This window comes from Pelobates fuscus, chromosome 9, assembly GCF_036172605.1.
Source record: "Pelobates fuscus isolate aPelFus1 chromosome 9, aPelFus1.pri, whole genome shotgun sequence".
Lineage (NCBI taxonomy): Eukaryota > Metazoa > Chordata > Amphibia > Anura > Pelobatidae > Pelobates > Pelobates fuscus.
The window spans coordinates 115395706-115418530 of record NC_086325.1 but is presented as its reverse complement, the minus strand read 5'-3'; the positions used below and the strand labels follow the sequence as shown (position 1 = coordinate 115418530).

At 39.9% G+C, this 22825-nt stretch overlaps 1 protein-coding gene across 3 annotated transcripts in view; it reads right to left on the bottom strand.

The window, feature by feature from the left end:
• The window catches only part of TNC (tenascin C), a 146767-nt gene extending 124272 nt beyond the window's left edge, over window positions 1–22495 (bottom strand). Inside the window, exons 1-2 of one of the 3 annotated variants that reach the window (XM_063432313.1) lie at window positions 22309–22495; window positions 350–863 (exon numbers count right to left, since the gene is read on the bottom strand). In XM_063432313.1, coding sequence (XP_063288383.1) covers window positions 350–800 — 451 coding nt within the window. In that variant the 5' untranslated portion in view covers window positions 801–863; window positions 22309–22495. The remainder of the gene's footprint in view (window positions 1–349; window positions 864–22308) is intronic. The other 2 variants (XM_063432314.1, XM_063432315.1) reach the window with 2 other exon arrangements.
• Between the last annotated feature and the right edge of the window lie 330 nt (window positions 22496–22825).

Sequence of the window (22825 nt, the reverse complement as noted above, 5' to 3'; positions counted from 1 at the left end):
TATCTCTGCATGTCATGTAATATAGAGCTGTCTAAACTGTATTGATAAGATGATTATTGATGGCAGTAGTAGAACAAATTCTGAAGTGTACAAATTCCAATAAACACCCTTAAATTAAAGCTTATACTCAGCAATGAATCTATTTAAATACTGCTCTATTTTATGTGTTTGTGTAGATACCAAACAAGCTATTCCTTGTCACTGACCATATAATGTACAGTGCTGTGAAATGTTTTTGCACTTTATGAAAAAAGTATAACAACAATAATAACAATAATAGCATTCTACTTTGTATTTTGTGAATTCAAATAAAAATTAGTTAAATAATCCAAATACAAAACATGCTTACCTTGTGCATCCTGTGGGCCAGAGCAACATCCTGCACCAGTTGTGCATTGTTCTCTAAGAGAAGATACCAGTCCTTCTAATTCCTCTAAACGGCTCAGAAGATCATTGATATCGGGAGCAGAGGCACAGCCACATGCTCTTCGTGGGATGTTTATACGATGTGTGAAAACAATCTGGTTTTCACCATTTAAAGTGTGCTCCTGATATGTTTTATCAATTTCTGTTTGTGGCTTTAGTTCATTTTCAGGATCGAGGTCCACAGAGCAAAGCGAACCCATTGGAACCTTAATATTGTATACATGGTTAAAAACAACTGGCTGGTTATCTTCAGGAAGAGTGATGTTTAAACTGTTCTCTCTCTTGTGGCGGATAACTTTCCTTATGATACCACAGTTCACTTCATAACTGAGAAGAACAATTAAGCAGATATATATCTGTATAAGAAACCCCATGGTTTGGTCTTTTTCTGATATTTATCGTGACAATAATGGTTCTTTTTCCTCTGACCCTTTATTCTAAAAAATAAGCAAGAAATAAAGATATTTAGAGCATTTGTTATCATTGCCCGTCATGCAATTTAGATAAAATGGTAATTAGCAGTTCCTCATTTTAGATAGTGGGCAAGATTCACAAATTTAAAAAAAATCAGCTGCTATTGTTAGATTTGTAGTATGCAAAACTATATTTAGACAGTTATTCGAAATTGTGTTTTGTACAAAGTTAAATATTTACATAATCAAAATAAACCATGTATTTCTTTTAAATAAAAAAAATGAGAAAAATGTGAAGAAAACTGTTAATTGACACTGGATATGTTAAGCAAATGGCACTAGTACTTGTAACATGTAAACAAAAAAACATATTCAATTACTATGATTTAATAATATATTTTATCTGAGAAAAAAAAAATACTGAGAATGGACAACAGCTCAAATATCTTGCCTTGCGTTCGGACTCTGCTCAGTTTGCAGAAAGAGCATAAACCATTTGCACATCAGACTAATCCCACCTAAAAGAGCGATAGAAATACAAAATACAGGCCAGCTCCTTCTAAACAAAAGGTTCATCAATAGAGATGTCCTGAACAGTTTGCCGGGAACTGTTCGCCAGTGAATATAGCTTGGTCGCGGTCGCCGCGGCGGGCGAACATATGCGATGTTTGGTCCGCCCCCTATTCGTCATCATTGAGTAAACTTTGGCCCTGTACCTCCCAGTCAGCAGACACATTCCAGCCAATCAGCAGCAGACCCTCCCTCCCAGTCCCTCCCACCTCCATGATGAATAGGGGGCGGACCGAACAGTTCGCCAGGAACTGTTTGCCGGCGAACATATGTTTAATTACCCCACCTGACTGTTTAAGCAACCCTTCTTCTGTAGTGTTCGCCGGCGAACAGTTCCCGGCGAACTGTTCGGGACATCTCTATTTATCAACCCCTGATTATCGTTATGGCATTGATAGGTCTCGTCAGTGAGGTATAACCAATACCCCTCTTGGCACAGTGAGCAAGGGACCCATAACATTTTAGAGAGAGAGAAAAAAAAACTAGTGTTAACACACACTATGTGACTGTTGACTGTTTCGATTATTTTATTAAGTTGGAGATCATTCATTATATGCTATAATGCCTTGTTATTTTGTTATTATAGTATAAAATGGAAGATCACATTCATTGTATGCACTAATTTAGTCACTCAGGGATGCCTTAAAGAGCTTGCAATCTTTAAGGAGAAAAATGTTAGAGATAAAAATGATTTCATATTTCAACACCACAAATGACAAACTTAATGTAGGTTATCATTTTCTGACACACTACCAAAACTGCCTAGGTGTTCACTTTGACTCCGAACTCTCCTTCAAGCCTCATGTCCAGTCAATTGATAAATCTTACCACTTCCATCTCAAAAACATTACGTGCACCCTACTTAAAGACAGATGCTGCTAAGATGCTGGTCCATTATCCTCTCTCGCCTTAACTACTGCAATCCACTTCTCAGTGGTCTTACATGTTCCCAACTTACTTGCCCCATTACAGTCTATAATGAATGTGGCGGTGAGGCTCATCTTTCTGTCCTCCTGTGCCTTCCCTATCTCACCCCTCTGTAAGTTCCTGCATTGGCTTCCCGTAAGATATAGGGTTCAATTTAAAATTCTTGTTCTTCCTTACAAATCTCTACATAATGCTGATCCAACCTATCTATCCTCCCTAATACACAAGTATGTATTGTCTAGGTGCCTACGCTCTGCCGAAGACCTACATCTATCCTCGGTTCGCACTCCCAACTCTGATGCTCGCCTTCAAGACTTCACCTTTGGAGCTCCCTTCCCTTCTTCTTAGACGCTCACGCAGTCTCCACTCCTTAGAAAAATCATTAAAAACTCACCTCTTCATGAAAGCATGTCAAATAAACTGTTAATAGCCCCTTCCGCATCCTGATTCCTCTACTGCAACTGTTATTAGTGAATACTATTGTACCAATCTACTTTTCTACTACTCCTCTTACCTTTTGTGTCACTTTACCCCACTCCCTCTAGCATGTAAGCTAACTGAACAATTGACCTCTGTTCCTGTGCATCCAACTCGTCTGGTTACTGGTTACAATTATGTGTCTGTTAGTCCACCCATTGCACAAGGCATTGCACAAGGCTGCACAATTTATTCTATATAAATAATAATAAGCTAGATGTGGTAAAAGGAGGTGCAGTACCAGTGAAAGCATGAAAAGATATTGCAGCATGAAAAGTATATATAAAATAAATGACCTCCTGTGTGCTGAATCAGAGGCAAATTACAGTTGTGCTCAAAAGTTTGCATACCCTGGCAGAAATTGTGAAATGTTGGCATTTATTTTGAAAACATGACTGATCATGCAAAAAAAGGTAAATTTCTCACATCTGTGGCTTTTTAAATTGCAATTAGTGTCTGTGAATAAATAGTAAGTGAGTTTGTTAGCTCTCAAGTGATGCACTGAGCAGGCTAGATACTGAGCCATGGAGAGGAGAAAAGAACTGTCAAAAGACCTGCGTTAAAAGGTAATGTAACTTTCTAAAGATGGAAAAAGATATCCAAAGCCTTGAAAATGCCAGTCAGCACTGTTTAATTACTTATTAAGTGGAACATTCTGGGATCTCTTGATACTAAGCCATGGTCAGGTAGACCAAAAAAGATTTCAGCCACAACTGCAAGAAGAATTGTTCGGGATACAAAGAAAAACCCACAGGTAACCTCAGGAGACATACAGGCTGCCCTGGAAAAAGATGGTGTGGTTGTTTCAAGGAGCACAACACAACGATACTTGAACAAAAATGAGCTGCATGGTTGAGTTGTCAGAAAGAAGCCTTTGCTGCGCCAATGCCCCAAAAAAGTCCGGTTACAAAATGTCAACAACACGTTGACATGCCTCACAGCTTCTGGGACACTGTAATTTGGAGTGACAAGACCAAAATAGAGCTTTATGGTCACAACCATAAGCACTATGTTTGGAGAGGGGTCAACAAGGCTTACAGTGAAAAGAATATCATCTCACTGTGAAGCATGGTGGTGGCTCACTGATGTTTTTGGGGGATGTGAGCTCTAAAGGAATGGGAAATCTTGTGAAAATTGCATGTTAACAGAAAACACTGGCAGGCAATTTGCATTCTTCTGCATGAAGGCTACACATGGGACGTTCTTGGACTTTCCAGCATGACAATGACCCTAAGCACAAGGCCAAGTTGATCCTCCAGTGGTTACAGCAGAAAAAAGCTGACGGTTCTGGAGTGGCCATCACAGTCTCCTGACCTTAATACTTATACTAGCTCACATTGGTGGCTGCTTCATTGACTTGTGTATTTTTTTCTGTTTATCTCTATTTGTTTTTGCCATGTTTTAAAACCAAAATGCTGACAATGAATGTTACCTTTCATTTTTAAATAAAACCCAGAAGTGCTACCCTTTTTAATATCTTTGTAAATTTTTTGTTTAAGGAATCTTAATTGCAATTAGTTTACTGCACATATACCGTACACAGATCACAACCGTGGATGGATTCTAATTAAGCCCTGTGCATAACAAGATAAATATAGCAAATTGCAACTATATATACATTTTATGTCATATAGGTAGCGCATACATAATATATTAAGATGAATTCACACATAGTAGATTGGGGTACATAACTAGCTTAAAGGCATACTCTAAGCACCAAAAAAACTTGAGGGAAATTAAGTGTGTTTTTTGCACAAATAATGCCCTTGCAGGTTCTCAGGTTAGTTCTGTTAATCATTTATGAGTTAAACCAATTTATGTAAGCACCTCAAGCCACACCTTCCCTAACTGGGACATACAACTCCTCCCTGCACACTTCCTGAAAAGAAGTGCTAATTTTGCAAGTTATATAAGCAAAGTGTGTTTACCTTAGAAGGTTTTTATCCCTTGCTCTATTAATTGGCTACTAGTGCAAAACAGGTTCCTGTGTGAGATTAGATAAAGTTATACATAGAAACAAGAAGTCAAAAGTTCACATAATGAAATTATAATTTAAAACCTTCAGATTTACCTGCATTATCAGAGACACATATTTTGGGACCTAATCTAGCACAAGCTAAGTATTTTTATTTAATTGAAATAAGGATCCAATATTAAATTATTCACTACAGTCCTTATTTTGTTGTTGATTTCTTTTTACAGTTTTTTTCAATATCTATTTTCACGTATTTGTATACTATTATATTTAAATATTTTGCTTTGATATATACAAATATGGGTATGCATACAGTAATATAGATATAGACATAGATTGAGCAACATGGTATTCTATATAACTACCTCTTCACCACTGTATTATTTTCCATGCCCCCTACCGTCTCTTTCCATGATCCCTGAACGTATAGTCTGTCCCCATACCCTCCCCTACTCCCTCTGTCTCTACATATATGTTTCCTTCTAATATGCTTACTCCTGTGTCTCTCCCAATGGCCTTACCTGCATCATTTCCAATCCCCATTCCATGTATCTACCCAGGGGCGTATTAGCCGCGAGGCAAACAAGGCATTTGCCTTGGGCGGCATTTTCCAGGGGGCAGCAAAAAAAGCCGCCCCCAAATGCCCAAGGCAAATGTCTTGTTAGCCTTGCGGCTAACAGACATGCCGGCGGGCTGCTAGGCTGGGCGGGTGGCATTGGTGGGCGGGCGGCGAGGGAGCACTTCCACTGAGCTGTCTGCTCAGCTCCCTCACGCGCCGCAGAGTGAGGCTGGGAGCCGGAATATGACGTCATATTCCGGCTCCCAGCCTCACTCTGCGACGCGCGAGGGAGCTGAGCAGACAGCTCAGGGGAAGTGCTCCCTCGCCAGCATGCCGCCCGCCAATGCCGCACGCCCAGCAGCCACTGGACCACCAGGGAGGAAGAGGACCCCCTCCCCCCCCAGCATTTCCAAAGGTAAAGATGCTGGGGGGGTTACATTTTTTTTTTTAAATGTGTTAAAAATGTGAGTGTGTGTGTATGTCTGTTAGTGTGTGTGTGTCTGTTAGTGTGCGTGTCTGTTAGTGTGTGTATGTATGTCAGTGTGTGTGTCTGTTAGTGTGTGTATGTCTGTTAGGGTGTGTGTGTCTGTTAGTGTGTGTGTGTGTGTGTGTGTCTGTTAGTGTGTGTGTGTGTCTGTTAGTGTGTGTGTGTGTGTGTGTGTGTCTGTTAGTGTGTGTGTGTCTGTTAGTGTGTGTGTGTGTCTGTTAGTGTGTGTGTCTGTTAGTGTGTGTGTGTGTCTGTGAGTGTCTGTGTCTGTGAGTGTGTGTGTCTGTGAGTGTGTGTGTCTGTGAGTGTGTGTGTCTGTTAATGTGTGTGTGTCTGTTAATGTGTGTGTGTCTGTTAGCTAGTGTATGCATATCTGTCAGCGAATGTGTGTGTGTGTATTTAGAAGGCGGGGGAAGGGTTGGGTGGGGGTGGCGCAGGTGGGAGGGGGGCACCTGAGTTTTGTCCTGCCTAGGGCAGCACAAAACCAGGATACACCACTGTATCTACCCTGTTTGTCTGCCCATTGCCCTCCCCCAAGTCTTCTCTACACAACTCTCCTATATCATATTCTTTTTATTCTATTCTATAGTGTATTTTACCTCCTATATTAATTAGTTTAGTGTAGTGTTATCCTTCCAAAACAGCAGAGAGCTAGATGACTACTGTACAGTTCTTGCTCAATACAATAAATAAGGAAATCATTTCCTATCCCCAAGCTCAATTTCACACTTAGCAAATGCTGGATCAGTGCAGCAAAAGAGACATGGCTAGAAGGATCTAACTGTCTGCTTTGCTTTAAGTGCAAAACCAAAGCACAACATGAACTCAAACCATCTGAGCAGGATGCAGTAACGGCATATACGTCATAAGGGTCCCACTCCCAAGGCCAATTTTTTAGGATCCTACTACATGACAGCAGAGAATTGTGAAACTCTATCTTAGTCACCGGTGAATTTTTGAAGTGTATAAAAGATGTTGTTACATGCTGTGATACAAGCCTGTAAAAACGGATCTTGACCTGTAATCAGGTCACCCAATAGGGTAAATTTTAAAACAGCATATCTATCTATCAGTCATTTGCAGTGTGTTTTGAAATCACATATGTTCATGATTTCCAGCATGCAACTTTGTGTTTAAGAGCCATAGTTTAAAAAATAAAAACAAGATGCATTTGATTTTTTTTTGTTAGTGTTTTAACCACAGCTGTGTTATGAAATGTTATATCACAGGAGATGATGTGGGAGACATAGTCTGAGTGGGGTCTTAGAGCAGTTGCTTAGTAAGTTCCTTGGATAATCATTTCCTGATTGTTAGGGGCCCAGTGATTTGTGCTATGCTACTATACTATATATGTTTAAATAATTTAAATACACACACTATTGTTTCAAATGAGGCAATGTAGTATTTTTTAAATGGAATCTGTATTTGTTGTATGTTTATTTTATTAATACTCTTTTTTGTAGATTATCCTTAAAAAGGTTTTTCTCTAATTGACACATTCTGCACAAGAAAGTAGCTTCAGTACCGTGGGGACTATTTACTGAATTTGGAATTGTAGAATGTTGGCATGTGAAAGGCAAATATCCAGCAAATTACCATGCCCAATATGCTATAACAGTGAGGCTGATTTTCTCTATTTCTTGTCTGTTATAGGGAAACTGGAAGCACCCTTAGCCAAATCAATTTAGTGGTTATGGTATTTGGAAACTACTGGTGCACTCCCTTGATTCGGTGTTACATTTTTGATAAGCTGAAACAAGCAAAGAGCCTTAATGTTTTTTTTTTTTTTAGGGTGGGCTAGGGGGGACTAGGACAGGGAAGTTACACTTCTGCATTAGCAATATCAGTTTTGACCAAATTTGGATGACAATAATTAACTAGTTAAATTAGCTGATTATACACTGTTACATTTCTTCAATACTTGTATAATTTCTTAAATTATACCCAGAATATAATTCATTATTGACATTTGATTTGATTTTTTTTTTACCCTTGCTACCCTTGGGTGGGGTTGAGGAGAACATTCGGATCTCCACCAGTTTATTCATTTAAGCCACCAACTGCTGACCATGGTTGGAGGCCAGGGTGACACTAAGTTCGCCCAGTTCATTTTAATGATATTCTTATCTGCTGCCCACAGGGAGGGCATGGAGAAACAATATGTCTTTCCTGTCATTTTATTTACTTAGAGCCCCGACATGGGTTCACAGGGGTAACCTATTTCCCCCGTTTTAATTGTGTGAGAGCACTGGGACTTTATAATGCCCTTTCCAACCACCATTCTTTAAATTAAGGCCCCCCACCTGATGCACACAGGTCCCCACGGCATGGCGGTATGTTATTAGTGAGAAGTCAGCATTAGCTGCCCATTCACTATTCTTTTATTAGATGAAGCAGCCACTAGTCTAATACTGTCTGGTTACAACTACATGTCTGTTCGTCCACCCATTGTAAAGCACTGAAAAATTTGACGGTGCTCTATAAATATCATAATCATAATAATAATAACTTACTGCTAGATGTTTAGCACACTTGCCCCCACTTATGGCATGGTGAGTGAGAGCATCCTGGATGTAATAAACCTCCCTTATACTAATGTAGTTGTCACTATGGTAATTTATAACAGATAAATACTTAACCACTAATTCCAAAGCAATTAGCTATTGGGATTTTGGTTGCTTCAGGATTAGATTGTGTATCTGCATGGAGATAGTTTTTTCTACAGAATTGTCGATTGGCTCAAAAGTTTTACAATTCTTCCAATACTGATTCTCCAACTCTAATGTACATTTAATTGCATTATGATGTAAATTAAGTATTTGTTTCTAAATATTTTACAAAAATCAACATAAAATAATACAGTTTGGAAGAGAGTTTATCAATATAAGGTTCAAAGTAAAGTTCAGGATTTGGGATTCATCTAATTTATGACAGTGGTTCTCTGCTTATCAGATACATGTCTAATGGAGTTTGACAATAAACAGAACAGACAAGTAAAAGATTACATAAAAGGCATTTGTGGGAGGAATTGCACTGAGCTGCATTATTGTTAAATTCAATTAAAGTAAATGAGCTGATGAAATATTGACTATTTGCATACTTCACAACTTCCCAGAGACATGAATTTTTGGTAGATGGGGTGGGTCATCTAGAATGGGGGTTTGCTGCATTAAAATGCTGTCAAGACTGTTATTTCTCTGGTAAGCCTACTTAGGGTAAGCATACACAGACCACTTCTACAGTACTTTGCTATATGCTCAGAGCCCTGAGTTTACTCCACACAATGCTTGTGCAGTGATTTCTAGGGACAATTCTCTGGTGCTTCTGGTGTTTCCAGATGTGGGACACTATTGAACATGCCCAGGATATAGGGGACAGGAGTGCAAAATCAGGAGCATCTTGCTGAATACAAGACTATTGGGAGATGTACAACTGGAAAGGTGGAAGCCCAACCAGACACTTAAATTGCTTACATTGTATTATAGTCAATGCTTTAAAATTTTACTTTGGTCTGTCATAAGTTGCCAATAAATGCGGCCTCAAAAATAGGTGTTCACATTTGAATACATATGTATTGCATCTCCAGAATTATGTTTGAAGAATTGAAAGTGATGTCTTTGCAATATCACTTCCAGTTTGGCAGAATGAAAAACTTTGTAAACTTCACTGTGGTTCATACCACAAGAGTTAGTACAAAAAAATTGCTCACGTTAATATGTTCAGCACACAGAAGATAATTCAGAAAGTCAAACCCTCTAGAGCATAACATACCAAATTGTGTAAACAATGCATAAGCAATCAAGACTTAAATCAAAACACAGAATATCTAATCCTGCAAAAAACAGTAAGTAGACTTGAGCATGGTGAAAAGAGTTGGGCTTGAATTTCAGATAAATGTTGGGCTGTTACTGGAAACCCGATTTAGGACTCGAATCAGACAAACCAATTGGGCATGGAGATAGTTTACTTGAAAATATAGAAATATAATGCATATTGTGGCAAACCTAGCCACTTCTGGAACACTGGACTGTACTTGTCATAAAGGTTGTCTGTATTGTATGCTATGTAATGTATGTATTATAGTCTTATGTGGCCATTGTAATTCGTATGCTAGCAGCCGTAAGCCACTAGCATTCAGATACTTCGTTTCACGAACAGAGACTGTCCGGGCTGTTCGTGAAACGAATATGGGCCCCCCTGATAGAACACACATTAAGAGACGTGTGGCGCTGGTTAACCGATTGCATCACGATTCATACTAGGATGTCTTCCATGTTTTAGTGCAAACTAGTCTAACTACCAATATAGTTGAAACATGCTACTTTTCTTCATGCCAGACAACCATGCAGGCCAGACTAACAAACATGCCAGGGCCAATCATAGTTAACCACCTCAGATAGTAACATGGCTCCCTCTATATACAGAGTAAACATGGCTCCCTCTATATACAGAGTAACATGGCTCCCTCTATCTACAGTGTAAACATGGCTCATCTCTATATACAGAGTAACATGGCTCCCCTCTATATACCGTCTAAACATGGCTCCCTCTATATACAGAGTAACATGGCTCCCTCTATATACAGAGTAACATGGCTCCTCTCTATATACTGAGTAACATGGCTTCCCTCTATATATCGTGTAAATATGGCTCCCTCTATATACAGAGTAACATGGCTCCCCTCTATATACAGAGTAACATGGTTCCCTCTATATACAGAGTAACATGGCTCCCCTCTATATACAGTGTAAACATGGCTCCTCTCTATATACAGAGTAAAATGGCTCCCCTCTATATACAGTGTAAACATGGCTCCTCTCTATATACAGAGTAACATGGCTCTCTCTATATATAAAGTCTATATACAGTGTAACATGGGGGGGACCTACTGTCCCCCCCCCATCAAAGGTGACTAGGGGTCCCCAAGCCCCTAGTCCCCCCCCCCCAAAATAAAAAAGCCCCTACCTACCCCCCTCACCCTAAAAAATAGTGAGGGGGGAATAAAATGACCCTGTAAAGTAAAATTCAACTTACCATTCGACGTCTTCTTTTATCTAAAATCTTCATTTTTCAGCCCCAAAAAAGGGCAAATAAAAAGCCATCATACTCGTCGAACTTAAAAATAAAAGAAAAAACCCGACGCTCAAAAAATGTATCTATCTTCACCCATGGAGGGCTCCGCGCAGATTAGGGTATTTACATATACCCTATTGTTACAATTGTTACTTGAAAAGCATGAGGAATGCCGTTGGGGTACCACATGCTCATTTGTTATACCTCCATGCACTACAAAAATAAAGAATTAAAAAAAAAATAAAAAAAAAAATAAAAAAAAAATAATAAAAAATAAATAAAAAAAAAACGCATGCAGCTTCCGAATGAATCTAAAATGGATGCTGTCCAGGAGGTGGGAGGGTCTGGGAGGGAGGGTCTGCTGCTGATTGGCTGGAATGTGTCTGCTGACTGTGAGGTACAGGGTCAAAGTTTACTCAATGATGAAGAATAGGGGGCAGACCGAACATCGCTTATGTTTGCTATCTGTGGCGAACGCGAACACGCGATGTTCGCCAGGAACTATTCACCAGCAAACCGTTCGGGACATCTCTAATTACAGGAGGCAAATTCTCCCCCCCATTGTTGTTCTTTGCAACAATGGTATATGGTAAGTTATAGGGTCTCAGGACACTTGGGGTTTGTAGTACTATATATGTATATATTACATGCATTAGTTTAATTATGGCAAGTGGAAATTTCATTCTTGCATGTTTAGAATATTTCTAATTACCTTTACATCTGATAACATAAGCTCACTGTTACATATTCATACAGTCAGTTCCATATCACTGAAACTAGTCTCTTTTCTTTCAGCTTAACTCGTTGTCATGGTCTATGGGAGGAATTTGTTTCCCTAATCTTTTTTTAAGGCTTAAGTTGGATTTTCATATAAAGTTAACAACTTTGTTATGGACTTGTGATGTTGCATTTGTCAAGAGGAAGTGCTTGGTTTTGCTTTCCCTTATATGCACTCTGACTGTGTTCTGATTGGTTCTTTATTTCACTTGTTTTTTCTTTGCTGCTATGGAATTAGTAAAGAAAGTTAATGCAAAATACTTGGCTCCTGTCATTATTAAAATTAAAATTATTAGTAAATGGCAATAATAATAATAATAATAATAATAATACATTACACTAGTATAATCTTCAATTGTGTAATGCCTTATGAATCAGACCTAACAAGTTCAGGCAAACTTTTTATTAAATATATGAAAAAAACATTTAAGGAGTTCCAATTAGCTATTTTACAAAGATAATGCAGAAAATACATAGTTGCTTTGTTTAATAAATTGCCTGATGTAATCAATTCCACATTATTATTTGAAATGGCCATTCTGTGCCCATTCTTTTTGAATTGATTGGGAAGCTAATACATTTAAAAACCAATATACAAAAACAAAATAACAAGATACTATCTTTTAAAGGTTCTTTATTATTGTGCAAATAACCACACATTACACATCAGCCTTAATGTGTTCCAACACCGGCAAATAACTAGCCAGGAGTCTTTCATTAATGGAGTCTGAACTGAAAGCATTTATATTATTTCCCATTAAAACATAACATATTTCACATTCTATCAATGTGCCAAAAAATTTTCTATCTTCACAGTATGTAAGGGAAACAGGTTACCTATCTCTTTGTTCAGGGCCTCAGTTGTGCTCAGAGCAGAGTTTTCTGTGACCTTTTAGTTCAATTATCAGCTTAGTGAGGCAATTAGCTGAGCTACAACTCACAGGAAGCTTTATTGTACTTCTGTTTTGTATTTATGTATACAACTGTGTTATTGAATACCGCTGGTTTGTAAAGTGGAAATGTTAAAATAAAGCTAATAAAGTGTACAATATATATGTATAAAGCCCCACTCACATCCACCTGTAAAAAGAGTATTTCATAACGAGAACATCTATATGAAAAACTCTATTGACTTTACTGGAAGTTCAGTGAAATTCCAACCATGTCTAAAGATATATTGAGACAATGTAGGAACTATTTTTCCTATGTCTAAGACTTCTAGACACTGGGCAGAGCTAGGAAATTTACTCCGTCTATGGAGGATCATGTGGTCTTGTGGGATCCTCTGAAGACCTCAATACTGTACTCTCCACATGTGCGAGAGTACAGCAGTGATGTTGGCTCCTGGCGCTAACGTAGAAGGATAAGAACAGTACCGGCCATAAGAATATGGTGGCACGTATAAAGGACAGGTTCAGGTAAGTTAAACTCACCTTTGCCTGTGCCACCAGACCTCTAGCTGTGATGTCATAATCGGGGGGCTTTCCAAGTTACTATTATTATTATTTAGAGGACACCAAAATATATTTGTATATTCTAGTTTAAACATTATATATGATTCCAAATTGTAAACTGAATTTTAAAACAATGTGTAATGCTGCAGTTAAGATCGACTGTGTGTGAAGCATATTGTCTTTTATACTGGTGGAGTGAACTAGACAGTGGGAGTGAGTAGAGATAATGAATATTTCAACAGTTGTTATTTATTAACATTATATTTAATTTATGTTTATTTGTTCATGGTATTAGCTGAGTGACCATCTGTTTAGTAGATGTGTTAGGTAGTATACTAGTTATACTGGTTTGGGGAGAGTCAATCATGCTTGAGTGCAGTCCATCTATGTTATTATTAATTATTATTATTATTATTGGTATTTATATAGCACCAACTTATTCCACAGGGCTTTACAATACTATGAAAGGGGGACATTTAACAATAAATGAGACATTTACAAAATGATACAGAAATAATAGGCATATGAGGACCCTGCCCAAATGAGCATACGGTCTAGCAATGAATGTAAAGAAATCCTTGAATCTGCTTAGTTAGCGTCTGTGGTGTCAAAGTAAAGGGAAGAAAGCTCTGTGAGTAGAGGAAATGTGTAGTTTCTGTGAAGAGATACCGAGTGTATTTTCTGGTAAGGCATAAACCCCCATAGTTATCTTTGAGCAAAGTTTAAGTGTGGAGTTAATATAAGAAATGTGAATGTGTTGTACCAGTCAGGAGAGATCACCTTTAGTGTCTCTGTGAGAAGAGTATATCTAGTTTGGAAGGTGAATCTATTCAGGAGAACTGCAAAATTGTGTGATATTTAAGAAAGGACTAAATTACACAACTACACTTTTATGTTATACCCTTTCCTTCTCAGAAAACACTCTTTTGTTCCCAGGTGGCAAAATAATTTGTGGGAGCACAGTCACATATATGTACACTACACACCATCACACTCCTATATACACATATACAATGACAAATGTATCCACTCACTGACAACTAGGAATCGACCGATATAGATTTTTTAGAGCAGATACCGATAATCTGTGAACTTTCAGGCTGATAGTCGATAACTTACCGATACCGACATTCTGTACTAGAGATGTCCCGAACAGTTCGCTGGCGAATAATTCCTGGCGAACATCGCGTGTTCGCGTTCGCCACGGACAGCGAACATATGCGATGTTCGGTCCGCTCCCTATTCTTCATCATTGAGTAAACTTTGACCCTGTACCTCACAGTCAGCAGACACATTCCAGCCATTCAACAGCAGACCCTCCCTCCCAGATCCTCCCACCTCCTGGACAGCATCCATTTTAGATTCATTTGTAAGCTGCATACATTTTTTTTTATTACTTAAATTTTTTTTTTTTTTTTTTTTTTTTTAAATTCTTCATTTTTGTAGTGCATGGAGGTATAACAAATGAGCATGTGGTACCCCAACGGCATTCCTCATGCTTTTCAAGTAACAATTGTAACAATAGGGTATATGTTAATACCCTAGTCTGCGCGGAGCCCTCCATGGGTGAAGATGGATTAATTTTTTTTTTTTTTTTTTTTTTTAATTCTTTATTTTTGTTGTGCGGGTAGGTACAGCATAAAATCAGGCGCTACAACAGCGTATTGCAATAGTAACATACATTAGGTAGTGGCATGAAAATTCGCACATTTTTATAGGTTTAACAAGCTTAATTAAACAATTATACTTTCAGCGTAATAGTGAGTAAGAAGATTTTTCTATTTTGCTTATCATGAAAGGTATGGTACAAGATTAGGTAGAACTAAATTAGACATTGCACATTCTTTATATGAACAGGCTTAAGTTACTACAGTTATTATGTGTTTGTCAGTTTACAGGCTATGCAATATCAACATCCAGTACTGGTGTCTATCTTCTTAATTAGAGTTAAGCATGCTTAATAAGATTTAACCTTTCCTCCTCAAATTTAACGCATGTAGGCAATAGCGTGAAAAACACTGCAAGGAGCGTAACGGTGGCAGTTAGGAACATTAGATTGTAATTCAGCGTGTCTCAGTGTAAACTGTACATAACAAAAGTGAAATCATAGTTAAAGTTTGTAAGGCATAAAACATTGCTTTAGCTGCAATCCAATAACTAATAACTAATAACCTGCACGGCTAGTCAGTGCAATATGGGTTTAGTTGTTCTCAGTTCAAGATAGGCATATGCTGTGATGCGAGCGTTTGGGCTGTGTGGTATTTCCAGCGGTGAGAAATATTTTTTTGATGAGTGAGTTGCAGGAGACTCCACAAAAAGTGCAAGACATCAGGAACAGTTTCAGCATAGCAGGAAAATCCAAGGAAAGTGTCTAGACTTTTACTTTCCGCATACTTCTTCCATACAAAAAATGTGCAGTCTTATCGACACTTTCTGACATTCATCACCAGCTCAATATTGTTGCTTATCTCCTGTCTGAAATGTCTGATCTGCATTGCACGTTCTACCTTGGTGGTTTGATAGGCCCTTTGCCGCTTGTGGTTTTCCAGCTGTAGACCTCCCAGGAGACCCCTGTCTTGGTTGGCACTGGTCTATAGACTTATGCGCTGCTTTGGTTACTGCCGGTGCCGTCCACATCTCTTGAGGCAGGTCATCTTGGGGTCTGTGGCCATGCGTGGCATTCCTGGGGCTGCTGGAGGGGCATGGGGAGATGAGGGGTGTGCAGCGAGGCTGGAACTCCATGTTAGTTCTGGTCAGTGCACGTCAGGCCTGTAGATCGGTCGCCTCTCCCCGTCACAACGCCCACTAGGCCTCGTTCCCAAGCAATGAATTTTCCCCAAGCATGCCTGTCCGGCGGGGATCAGCGGTCTCCGTGAGTTGACTCCTTAACACACTGCCTCCGCCATCTTGGATTCAGGCTTCGGGCCTTCTGGGTACAGCGTGGTCTCAGCGTGCGGCCTTGGGGTGAGGGCCGGGATCACCCCCCCGGCCCACAGGGGGGGGGACCGAGGCCGGGTCCGCACTGGTGTAGCGTGTCGTTCAGGCATCGGAAAGCGGGATAGCGGAGCGGCGGCCGTCCACTTCACTCACCGCCAAGAGAGTTCCCGCCAGTTGTAGCTGAGATCTCCCCTCCGGGGGACTAAAACTCGGGGAGCAAGCCTCTCCCCGGTTCCGAAAGCCTTCTGCCATCGAGGGTCGCAGTGATGGGTAAGTTAGGTGGGCAAATTCTAGTTTGGCAGGCTTACAGGGTCGTTGTTTGCGGGAGCTGGTCTTCCCTGCGACCGCTCTGCTCGGCGGCCCGGCCCCGCCCCCGGATTAATTTTTTGAGTGTCAGGTTTTTTCTTTTTCGGCGGGAATTTTTTTTTTGCGCTCGGGTTTTTTCATTTATTTTTAAGTTTGACGGGTATGATGGCTTTTAATTTGGCCTTTTTTGGGGCTGAAAATGAAGATTTTAGAAAAAAGAAGATGTCGAATGGTAAGTTGAATTTTACTTTACAGGGTAGTAATTGTATTCCCCCCTCACTATTTTTTAAAGTGAGGGGGGTAGGTAGGGGCTTTTTTCTTTGGGTGGGGGGGTAGGTGAATAGGGGTTTGGGACCCCTAGTCACCTTTGATGGGTGTGGGGGGATTTTCATTTAGGGCCCCCACACGACGGCCCTAAAATTAACAATAAGGGGGGGACCTATTGTCCCCCCCCAGCCCCCACCCCTGAACGGTGGGTGGGGGCTGTGACGAGACCAATCTCGCCGCATTGCATTGGAGGAGCCTGGTTGCCCGCCTGCTGCCTTTGGATTATGGACCGGTAGCTAAAGGGTTAATTTTACTGTGAAGAAGGATTTATTTCTCCCTTTCTGCACAGCCGTTCATTAGATTCTATCTACCGAACAAACAGCTTCTTTTCAGCCTCCCCAGAGCCGTGGGAAGCCGGCCGGCGCTGTTAATTGGCCACCTAGAAGCTGGAGTGTTCCTTCCATTTACCTCCCTGAAGCTGCGGTTAACCGCAGCTTAATTGATTGTTACTGGGTGGCCGCTGTTACACTTAGCAGCCGCTAGGTGGCGGTGTTCTTGAGCTCCCATGGCAGCGCTTTCATGCACCAAACCCGGACACTTTTACGTGCAGTCACCGCTGAACCTCCAGCTCCTGGTTCTAATTCGTATGGATTAAACAAATGCATGTAACTTCTGTATTTTATGTTGGAGGAATGTTTTAACCCAGATAGCTATGCCATGAAGTCTGTTTGTGTAATTAAAGACTCTGGCTCCATGGCAATTAAACTGTATTCGTGTGGTCTGAGTGCCATTCACATAATAATGTGCACTCAGACCTGAGCTATCTGGGGATATGTTACATGTCTGTGTTTTATGTATAGAATGTGTCTTTATGTATTTTAAAGTGATAGTCTGTCTTTGTGTCCCCACGTGTGTAATGGAGTTTTGCCTTTGTCCTGGGAGATAATTGAATTACTTCTCCAGGGCGGAGGGGAGGAAGCCAGGATGCATTGTGGGGATGTTTTACTTCTGTATGTCCTGAAATGCTACATGTCTGTGTTTTGTTACAGTCTTCCATCTGGTCCCCTAGGGGAGTGTCCACCAGGTGGGAGACCTGCATAAATACAGGGGCAGGTAGCCCTCAATAAACAGACCACTGCTTGACCCTCAACACAGAGCCTTGTCTCGTCTTTGGGGGGATTCACTGTATGCTGATAGGGACTGACTGCCAGGAGTGTAAGCCGCTTGGGAGCTTTTCCTGTTCGTCTGCTAGCAGCTATTCGTGAGGTTCCAGTTCAGGAGTTTGGAGTGCTACCTTATTCCCTTGTATGCAGTTTGGGAGTTTGGTGCATTCACTTATATCCAATTCGTGAGTTTTGGTGATTTTACAGTAGCTGTGCCTGTCTTTGAAAAGGGGATTATCGCCTAAACTGATTTTTACCCCTTGTCTGCTGAAACGGTCTGTAACGGGGCCCTAAAATAACAATAGGGGGGGACTAAGTGTCCCCCCCGACCCCCACCCCTGATCGGTGGGTGGGGGCCCTAAAAATAACAATAAGGGGGGACCTATTGTCCCCCCGGCCCCCATCCCTGAGCGGTGGGGGGGAGCCCTAAAATTAACAATAAGGGGGGGACCTACTGTCCCCCCCCGGCCCCCATCCCTGAGAGGTGGGTGGGGGCCCTACATTTAACAATAAGGGGGGGGACCAACTGTCCCCCCCCGGCCCCGACCACTGAGCGGTGGGTGGGGGCCCTAAAAATAACAATAGGGGGGGACCTAGTGTCCCCCCCGGCCTCCACCCCTGAGCGGTGGGTGGGGGCCCTAAAATTAACAATAAGGGGGGGACCTACTGTCCCCCCCGGCCCCCACCCCTGAGCAGGAAGGATGTGGAACCTACTTCGACAAAAATGACAGGGACAGACAGACTCCCGGTCCCCATTATCCCAGAGATGTGCCCACCATCCCCCTGTTGAACATTTTGTTGATTTCATGCCAGTGCATGTCAAAACAGCAAGCTAGCAAAATCACCTGTCAGTTTGCCCCATTGGTAACTATAGGGGGAGCCACCTTTTTCATGATACAATGGGAGCCCCTTATAGAGATGACAAAGGTTCTTCCTCTGCAAAATGCACTTCCCTAGAGATTAATCTTCAGTAGGAAGATATTCCCATAACTGTGACTTTCCTGCATTCTATAAGTGTAGGGGCAGCTGGCTAAGGCTGTAGGTCAGTGGGTGCACTTCACCACAGATTTAGATTTAGATCTAGTGCCTTTCTCTCCTTGATGGCATTCTGGTTGCAGCCCCCAGTGTCTGAGCTTGGCGGTGGCAGTGGAGCAGGTCAAAGCTGAGTTGCATGTCAGGCTGAGAGTTGATCTATAGGGAAGCAGGGCTATCAATTTATCCTGCTACATGCTGTAGTGATGGCAGACAAGAACACTTCATTAAAAATCTAGCAGACAATCAAACTAATGGTGTCAAATTGGGTGGAAGAACAGGCGGACACCAATTTGCCTTGTACTCCCAATTGTAATGAGTGAAATTGCTTCAGAACAGTTTGACTTCTTACCTGAGGTCTGACAGATGCCACTTCCTGTCTCCACACCTCAGTTAGATCTAAAAGCACCAATCTGGTTGCCAATGGAGCTGCTAACATGGTTGAAGGCCTTCAACATGGTTCCTTTATAAGCGTGTTCTGTTCTGTACGCATTCTACATTTTGTAGTAAAGGGTGAAATTCATGAAGCCAACACAATGGTGTGAGGGAGATAGGTACATTGGACCGACCATGTTGCTATTGTCTACTACTTCCAACAGCAGCCTTAGCAGCATAACCCCAAGATAGCAGAGTTGAGCAGTCAAGTGTTTGTTCAAAGCTATAGGCATTTTGGGGGGAGACAGTGAATTACCAAACAAGAATAATGCCTCTGAAATTATGATATTTTACCTGTCTGAATTTGCTTTGCCTCCTACTGATGATCCTCTGAGCTAGTAGGATGATAAGAAGAGTTTGTGACCTGCTCTGTGTCTGGTTGCCCAGCATGTCCACTGATCACTGTCCAAAGTGAGGGTTTTCTGTTGCAGGGAACATTCTGAATCCACAATGTTCACAAATATCCCTGTAACTGATTGAGAAAATAGCCTTGCTCAAACCCCTCAGCTTTTGGCTCCACTACAGTCTGCCTCCTTGGCTGAGATCATCAGAATTGATGACCTCAGCAAATCCAATGTTTTCCAATGGGAAAGCATTGTGATTTTCTGAGATCATCAATTCTGATGATGTCAGCCAAGGAGGCATATCGAGGGTTGAAAAAGCGCCAACGGACCCGCACAGTGCTGGAATAAAGGTGAGCAAAATGCATTTTTAAGGGGAATAAAGGGGGGGGGGGGAGGGGATTGCCACCTAAATAGTTTTATTACTATAGTGTCAGGAATACACGTTTGTGTTCTTGATCCTACAGTGTTCCTTTAATGTAGTTAAATATTTGTATTTTGTTTTATCTATTTATCATTTTGGGTAAAAAAGTACAATGTTGTTGATGTCGGAACTCATACATTTTTTTAAAAGACCCCTTTGTTTCCTGAAATTGTTTATTGGATTCTAAAATTGTAAGTCACACATTTTATGCCACACACATTCACACACTGCATTTGGAATTAACATATGTTCAGGTTTCATGTGACTGATTGTTTTTTCTTGCATTCTAAAAATGTAAGCCATAGCTATATACAGCTATATCTCTATATAAGTGCTTAAGCACTTGACCCTTGTGTCAAAGATTCATTCTATTTTCAAAATAAAACTGTTGTGTCTTTAAAGTGAAAATGTTCCACAAAATAAGATATAAGAACTAAGATGCTTAATGTATGCAGTTGGCAGACTAAAGTGTTCCATCTGCCATGACATTTTATGTTGTCATAGTTCTAGATTTTATAGAAAAAAATTCAACATTCTGAAAAAAGTAAAGAACAGCTGTTTGAGATCATTCATTGGTGAGACTTTTTGTCTACATAAAAGTTCAGTAGCAATAACTTTTTAATGAAACACAAGTTAAAAGGGGACTGAGATTGACATGTTTTGTACCAAAAAAAGTACCTTATTATTAATCAATAATTAATATTAATTTTGAGTGAGCTTTTTATTGAAATAAATCATATTTGAATGTACATTTTGGAGATCAGTTTGCAAAAGTTGGCACTGTAAAGTGTGCACAGTTAAATTTATCATGATGGCAGATGGCATATTATAGGAACATGTTTTAGATGGTCCTCTTATTAAGAGAAATTGTAACAGACATGGCAATGGTGCTACCAGATGATGTGGAAATTGAATGTGTAATAAAATATCTTATTCATGCGGTTATTCAGACAGTAATTTGATTGGAATTTGAAGTGCATGTAAATGAGTAATGCTTGTAAATCAAAACAGACTTGTCAGGGCTCACATCAGAATACATTTAACAAAGATCTGAGGTATTTTCATGTGGTTTAAGTGATGAATTTCACTGTTGTATTGTTAGAGGGTAAAATAAAGTGTTTAAATATGGAATTTAACAAGTATGAACTGCAACGCTGAGTTTTCTCACCTAAAGAGCCCTGCAGCAAAATAAATAAATATAAAGGTGGGAGACTTCAAAAAAATTCACAAAGAGGAAAGTTGAATAAGTGTAATTTAGTGAAATATCCACCTTTAGAGAGCAAGGGATTAAATAATAACGCACCCATCATCTATTATACCTGGTGACCTATTCACTAAACAGTATGTTGAATGTTGTGGATATCTGAGAACTAACATGAACAGTTGGACGGACAAAAATAGCTCAAAATAATTTTAGTTCAAAATAATTTCCATTATTAGGCAGGGCTATTTTCTTAACCTGAAATGTTTTTGTTGATTTTTATTTACCATAACTGATTGTTTAGTGAACATACCCCTTGCTTTCCTTCCAGTCTGTCTAGGAAGGTTATATTTTAATAATTTCTTGAAATAAATTATAATAAAACAAGGTCTGGCATGTTCAATGAGGTTTAGCAAGAGTATTTGGCAAGCAGTCCCATCCACAGAAGCTAACATCGTTGTTACCATAAAGAACAAAAGAGCCACATGTTCCTTCAGCCACTACCTAGGGATCCCAAGTTGCACACATATTCATAGAAACATTAGTATTCTAAGAGATACATCTTAAGCGAGTTTATGTAACGGATACATTTGTTTCTGGGTATCATATTATAAGAATCTGTAATGTCCCTACCTGCTAAAAAAAAAAAAAAAAAAAAAAAAAAAAAAAGCAGTTGTATCTCATGTTAAATTGTATACAAACCTCACTGATTTTTAGGATCTTCAATTAGATGCAGCCTGATGCTTTCTTAATACTCTATTAATTAAAAATCAGTAGCTGGTAATATGCGCATATAATTTTAAAATGAATATGGGAGATGTGATGATATATTTAAAACTGATGCTGGTTTAATAAGCAAATGAATTTGATGAGATTATCATATCACATATTAATTTGCCATTTACAATATTAACAACTTAAAGCTCAACAAAAAATAGTTATTGTTATATGCTTGTGTTATTGATTGTTAATATTTGTAATCTGAATATGAATGTGTATCAATGAATCCAGACTCTCATACAGAATGTGATGAAGAAAAAACAAAACAAAAGAAAAAACCTTACCTTGAACACTGGGCAGCGATGTATATCCAGCTGTGCACAACATCCAAAAGTCGGATATTGTCATGGAAAATTAGTTTCTTTGTTCAATTTTAGTGAAAAGTTTTGTGCATGTATCAATTGCTTGTAATAGTTAGATGCTTGTCTGGAATGAAGACACGGAGAATTCAGCACAGTCAGTTTGCCTAGGCTTTATATACTTCTGCTTTCTTTGTAATGGGATGCCTGGAAGGCAGGCTTTCCGCTCTTAATTAAAGGCACAGCTTCTGGCTGGAGTTAAGTTTCCCAGTGGCATAGACATGAACAAAGGTATTCGCAATTTTCCATGTAAGGATACAGACTGCAAATTCAGCTTCATTTACGAAATGTAAATGACTCAGCCGTGCAGAGGTGGTACTCCTATGATATTTTGTTTAGCTGAACAAATCACAAATCACTAAACGTTTTCCCCCTCATCGTTCTACTCTTTGTTCTCTTTACATCTACATCAATAGTATTCTTTATGCGAGTGTTTCCTTTC